This window comes from Hordeum vulgare, chromosome 3H, assembly GCF_904849725.1.
Source record: "Hordeum vulgare subsp. vulgare chromosome 3H, MorexV3_pseudomolecules_assembly, whole genome shotgun sequence".
In the NCBI taxonomy this organism is placed as follows: Eukaryota; Viridiplantae; Streptophyta; class Magnoliopsida; order Poales; family Poaceae; genus Hordeum; species Hordeum vulgare.
Window position 1 is genome coordinate 29,600,668 of NC_058520.1, and position 6,452 is coordinate 29,607,119.

The 6,452-nt window shown below is 40.9% G+C and overlaps 1 protein-coding gene across 2 annotated transcripts; it reads right to left on the minus strand.

Annotated features, from left to right (window-relative positions):
* Positions 1-742: 742 nt before the first annotated feature.
* Positions 743-2,532, minus strand: LOC123439404 (uncharacterized protein At5g19025-like). 2 transcript variants are annotated; one of them, XM_045116125.1, is made up of 2 exons: positions 1,995-2,532; positions 743-984 (listed from the first exon to the last, which is right to left on the minus strand). In XM_045116125.1, exon 1 carries the CDS (start codon positions 2,370-2,372, stop codon positions 2,007-2,009), a length of 366 nt encoding a protein of 121 aa, XP_044972060.1. In that variant the 5' UTR covers positions 2,373-2,532; the 3' UTR covers positions 743-984; positions 1,995-2,006. The 2 variants fall into 2 exon arrangements, with proteins under 2 accessions (XP_044972060.1, XP_044972059.1); XM_045116124.1 differs by having other exon boundaries at positions 1,963-2,532.
* Positions 2,533-6,452: the final 3,920 nt, after the last annotated feature.

Consider the following 6,452-nt stretch of genomic DNA (forward strand, 5'->3'; position numbering starts at 1 on the left):
TTGCAAGGTACCTAGAAAGAGAGGAGCATACTCATCGTGTGTTCTAGAATAAGAATTCGGAAATGGTTACTTGTTGATTGGGCTTTTTGGGTATTCACTGAATCTGTGGAATATAGTAAATTTTATGTAAGCTCCTTTGATTATATTAATAAGTTTCAGAAAAACTATCCTATACTAATATCCTGAAAATATTCACAGTTGCAATATAACTAGTTTGCATGGTTTACTTTATTTAGCAAATATATCAGAAGAGAACATTGGGAGTAGACGAGTAGTGAATGTTCAATATGAGTAAATCTAAGATCCTGGTTTCCTGTATTTACCAAATAAATTATCTAGCATGCATCGAACCCCGCCGGCACACGCATGAAGCACGCAGCAAACAGGTCGACATGAACGAGAGAGAGGAACTAAAGTAAAGATGAGATAGGATGGTAAAACAGTTTGTGAAAAAACTGACCTGAATAGGTGAAGAAATCTCAACAACAGTTAAACACTTTTTGCACAAGCCAATCCCACGTGTACCTAACTTTGCCGCTGCACGTTCAATGCAAATATTATCGATGGGGATGCAGGCTAGTGAATGAGGACATTGTTTGCATCTATAGTTTCAGTCTGAAATTTATTCGTCAACATATCAGAACAGGACCATGCAATCTACGTTTATCTGACTAGCAATTATTGAGTGGACAACAATGAAACATATCTTAGTTGATATGCCAGTGTCTTCTTATAGCCCGAGTACAGTACACCCATTTTTCTTTGATATAAATGCTTGTGGTAGTTGTTGACATGCAACCATACATCCACCATACTGGGGGCAAACATTAACTGTGGACTACTGCATAAAACCTAAAAGTGCATCACTCTAAAGCAGGACATAGTTACTGATTTGCTACTGAAAAAAATACATGCATAAGAAACTGCTGATTGCAGGGCCTTCATCTCCTACTGCTTATTCTCCTGGGCGTGCCCCTTCTTCTCCTGCAACAGCAGCAACAACAGGTCAATAACAATAGCAGTTTGACATACTCCCGGGAAGGTTCAATTTACTCCATTTCTTTGACCAACAACTTATGCTAAGGACAATGTTCTATCGAACAAATCCATTTATTTGATCCAACAAGTCTTAATAGATCAGTTTGACACCAGCAACATCAGATATTAGAGAAGAATGAATAAGACAACAGCAATAGCAGTTTGCCACCAGCATACAAAATTTCTTTGAGTAGCTATCATGTTCAATAATCAAACTAGATCAAATACATGCACTGCAATACACTTCTCCACTGCTTGTTTAATTAAAGTAACAGAACTACTAATGCTACTGCAAGCAAACAAGCAGTTCAAGCAAACAAGCAAGAACATGAAAATCTGATAGTAACAAGCAAGCACATGATAATCTGAATCTCGGGAGAAAAAAGGGACTACTCCCAGTACGTGTGTGCAAGCAAATCACAGAAAGCAAATGTGCAGAGAAAAGAAGAGAGCTTGTACTCCCAGTACATCATCATGGCAGTGCACTAGAGATTTTCAAGTTAAAAATACACCCAGGGGTAGATGAGAGAGTATCATGAAGGTTCGGTTTAATTTCAATAAACTATTAACTAAATGCTCCAAAATGGGCATGCACGGTGTTGTTTAAACAAAGGAGACGATGATTGTACAACTCAAATCTGAGATCAAGCCAACCCGGACCACCTCCAAACTGGAAAATCCGTCGAGCAACGCCTTCAGAACAGAGAATGGCATGGCCAAGCCCCTCCGATCAGCAAGTGAGTTCACAAACAGCACCCTGCATCTAAGCAAAAGTACCAAGTATTTCTGAATGTCAACCTCACGCTACACAACAGAGCCAAACATAATTTACCAGACACAAGCGATTTGTGATATGCATACAGGTGGGAGCGCGGCCAAACAAATCACACCGTGCGGAGGTAACTAATTAACAGGGGTTAATACCTGAGATGCGGGGCTTCAGAGATGGTTAATACCTTGACCATCTCTCAGGGCTGCAGCGGCGGCACGCAAGATCGCAGATGCGGCGATTGCGGCGCCGGTGGCCTTGCATTTGTTTGCGGCACCATCTTCCGGAGCTCGGCCTCCAGCTCGCGGTGCTCGTCGTCGAGATCGACGGAGCGGGGCGCCCCGACGACGGCGAGCAGGGCCGATCGCGCGGCGGGGGTGGGGCAGCCGCGCACGCACTCTGCCGTCTCGAGCTGGATGTCGAACTCGACGACCTTCTTGAGGCCCGTGCAGCCGCACTTGCGCGCGTGGTTGCCCAGCAGGCCCCAACCGAGCGCGGCCCCGTCCGCGGCGGCCCCCGCGAGCGGCGCGGTCGAGAGGAGTTGGTGGAGAAGGTGGTGGTGCATTTGGCAGCCGACGGTGGTAGGGGAGTTGGTGGAAGGGAGCGGCCGAAGGAGCCGTGGTGGGAGGCGGCGGCGAGGGAAGAGGGAGGTGGGTGGCGGATTTGGATCGGGAGAGGAGTAGGGTTCCTGTGCGCGAGAGAGAGGGATGGATGGATGGATGGGGATGGAGAGATGGATGGATGGATGAACGCCATGTCATCGATCCATGTCACAACCAATTCCATCAATTAGAATAAAGCATATGTAATTGTATTTTTCCTATTGTTTTGCTTCTACTTTTTCACATGATAAAATCTAAATATAATATTTTGGAGTAGACAAGTTTGCATCTTGGAATTACAAATAATGTTGCCAAAGGGACTTTTCATTTTCTTTGCACGAAAAATCGATTTTCCATTTTTCGAGTGCCCAAAGTGAGTTTTTTTGTGAAGGACCTACCAAATATTTGTTGCAAAATTGGTCCAAATTATTTTTCTAAAATTTTAAGTCTTATTACATGTACAATTGACCAAATGGTTTGGTGCCAAAAGCTTTTGATGCACCTCTCGTGAAAAAGACAAATTTCCTTTGATTCAGCTGGAAGCAGGTCAAATTTCAACTACAACTTTTTGATAGATTGCTCTTTAATTTTCCCAAAAATTATTTCTAAATACATAATTATCTATTTAATCATAAAAACACCAAAAAATTTGCAAGAGTCAAGCCCTAGCTACGAACGGTCATACCCGTCGCTTGGACCGCATTTTAAAACAGGCATGAAAAATTCAAAAAAAATAAAAAAAATGAAAAACCGTCGCACTGTGTCATTATATGTGACCAAGTTACCAGGAAAAATAATAAAGTTTTAATATGGCAATTATTTAAAAAAAGTGTTCTCAGATATGGGCTATCATGTGTGAAGATTCATGTCTTTCAAGCCAAATGATCAATCTTATGGCCACATTCATGACATAGTTTGTTCAAATGATCTAATATTGTGCATAAGGGTGTGTATTGGAATGGCAAACAATGTTGCTTAAGGTAGTTTTCATTTTCCTTGTATGAAAAATTCATTTTCCATTTTTCAAATGCCCAAAATGAGTTTTTTTGTGAAGGACCTACCATATATTTGTAGCAAAATTGGACCAAATCATTTTTCTAACATACTAGGACATATTTAATGTACAATTGACCAAATGGTTGGGTGTGAAAGGATTCTATCGACCTCTCGTGAAAAAGATAAATTTTCGTTGAATTAGTTGAAAACGGTCAAATTTGAACTGCAACTACATTATAGTTTGCTCTTTAGTTTTCCTAAAAATCATTTCTAGGTACACAAGTATCTATTTAATCAAAAAAACACCAAAATATTTTCAAGATTCAACCACTAGGTAGAAACGGTCATACCCGCTGTTTTGACCGTGTTTTGAAATGGCCATGAAAAATTCCAAACAAATTCAAAAAAATGGAAAACCATTGCATTGTGTCATTATATGTGACAAAGTTACGAGGAAAAATAATAAAACAGTAATGCGACAATTATTTTAAATATGTGTTCTTAGAAATGGGCTGTCATGTGTGAAGATTCATGACTTTCAAACCAAATGATCAATCTTATGGCCACATTCATGACATAGTTTGTTGAAATGATATAATATTATGCAGAAAGGTGCATATTGGAATGGCAAACAATGTTGATTAAGGAAGTTTTCATTTTCCTTGTATGAAAAATTCATTTTTCATTTTTCAAGTGACCAAAATGAGTTTTTTTGTGAAGGACCTACCATATATTTGTTTCAAAATTGGACCAAATTGTTTTTATAAAATACTAGTCCATATTTAATGTATAATTGACAAAATGGTTGGGTGTTAAAATATTTTATCCACCTCTCGTCAAAAAGACAAATTTATATCGATTCAGCTCGAAGCGGGTTAAATTTGAACTGCAGCTGCATTATAGTTTGCTCTTTATTTTTCCCAAAATCATTTATAGGTATATAAGTATCTATTTAATCAGAAATACATGGTGTGGTGCCTTGACGTCGAGGTTTGGATGGTGGTCGAGGGCCCCAACTCCAGAGCACGTGAACTTGCATGCCAGTCGCATGGTCACCGCCTAACCGTTGCATTGCCACGCGTTCTAGGTGGATAGTCATGTCTGGTGGGTTGGACAATCCCTCGATAGGTGTTAGCAAGAATAATACAATAGAATAATCTCATGAGGAGACTGAACTAAGCACAAACATGAATTAGCAGTCAAGTGTTTGATTAGCGGTGTGGGTAATTCACATAGACAATGGGCCTAAATTTTGGCTGAGGATGATCATCTACTAAGGAGACTCTCTTGGCAAATTTTTATCTCAAATCGATGAATCTAGGTGGCACTTGCTTTGCAAAGTAACACATTGTGCAGAAATATGGATGTTGAAACTAGGATCAAATGGATGAATGGATTGAGCTAAAATTTGGTGTATGATATTAATATGGGCCTATGAAGGCACTGTATAAAAATTATACCATTTGGACATGCCAAAGTGACACTTTCTTCACAATGTGCCAATCTGGACAGAAAATGGTAATTAAAACTGGGCTCACATAGATGATTGGATTGAGCTTAAATTTTGAGGAGGATGATAATTTGGGCACATTAAGGTACTGTAAAAAATTCATAAAATTTGGATAAACAAAAATTGTACTTCCTTCACAATGCTCTTTACTGAACAGAATATTGGGAAAAATATTGAGAGAAACTGGCTGAATTAAATGAGCTAAAATTTGGTGCAGTGAGGTTATATGGTCAGTATCATCCCGTGGTAAATTTTTCATCAACTATAAAGCAATATAAAATGAAAATATTACCAAAAACAAAGATTGGATGATGAGCTCACATGAATTGTTAGATGTGGCTAAAATTTTATGGAGAGCTACGTTTTGGGCACATAGATGATGTGGAAAAAATTCAACTCATCAGGATATTCCTATCTAGTACTTCCTTCACAAAGCTGTTAGCTGAACACAAACTTTGGAAATTTGCTCAGAAAGATTTACTAGGCAAATCGTTACGAAAGTTTTCATGAGGCAATGATTTGGATAGAAAAGAGTGCCCAAACAATATGAGGGTAATCAAAGAAATAGAAATAGCACTTCCTTCACAAAGTGCTATTCTAAACAGAATAGGAAAATGAATATTTTTGAATTATTTTTAAACTATGGAAGGGAAGGTTTTCACATATTTGAGAAATATATAGTCCAAAGTATTTATGAGAATTTTTCGAGAATTTTCGGAATGATAGAATAGTAGGTTGCTTCACAAACTAGGATCAGGTGGGATATAATGGACCCACGAGTGACATGTCAACATAGTTAGAACATGTTACGACATTTTTACAGTCGTCGTAAAAGTTATGACGATCTCATCTTATGCGGTTACCACGTTTTGACTCACATCGTCGTAATTTATATGTAGATTTGATCCCCTCAAACGGTTTACGACGATCTCGGATGAAATCGTCATAGATTTATGACGAATTCATCAACGACATTTTAAAAAACATCACATATGAGCATATTTCTTATAGTGCACGCCGTCCTCCTCATGGAGCTCGGAAATTTGGGGCAGACGACTTGCAGTGAGTGTGCCCACGTACGGGGTGATCTCTTGGAGGTCCTCGACCGTGGACATCCCTGACCCGCTCTCCACATCGCCGAAATCTCCGATTCTAGGGTTCTACGCGACATGGTCGCAGGGAGAGGTCGGCCCTGCTAGTTGGGCTAAGGCAGTTGAAGCCGCGGAGGGCGGGCGAGAGGGAAGCAGGGCCGCGACGGGAGGCGACAGAGGCCGGGGATGGGTGAGCGGCGCCTTCGGCGGTGCCTCCATTGGCTGGGGCTCGGGGAGCGGCGGAACCTTCGGCGTTGGCAAAGGCTGGGGGAGCGGCGGAACCTTCGACGAGTAGTTAGCCCGAGGGAGCGGGAGAGGGAGGAGGGGCATGCGCTGGGGGAGCGGCGACGACGGCGGTTCCGCCATGGCCGCTACTGTGTGCGTGCGTGAACTGGTCGGGTGGTGTGGTGTGTGTTGATTTTTCTGTTTTTTTCTATTCTAAGAGA

Excerpts from the sequence above, each read along its gene's own strand:
- LOC123439404 (XM_045116125.1), bottom strand. The coding sequence starts at position 2,372 with ATGCACCACCACCTTCTCCACCAACTCCTCTCGACCGCGCCGCTCGCG.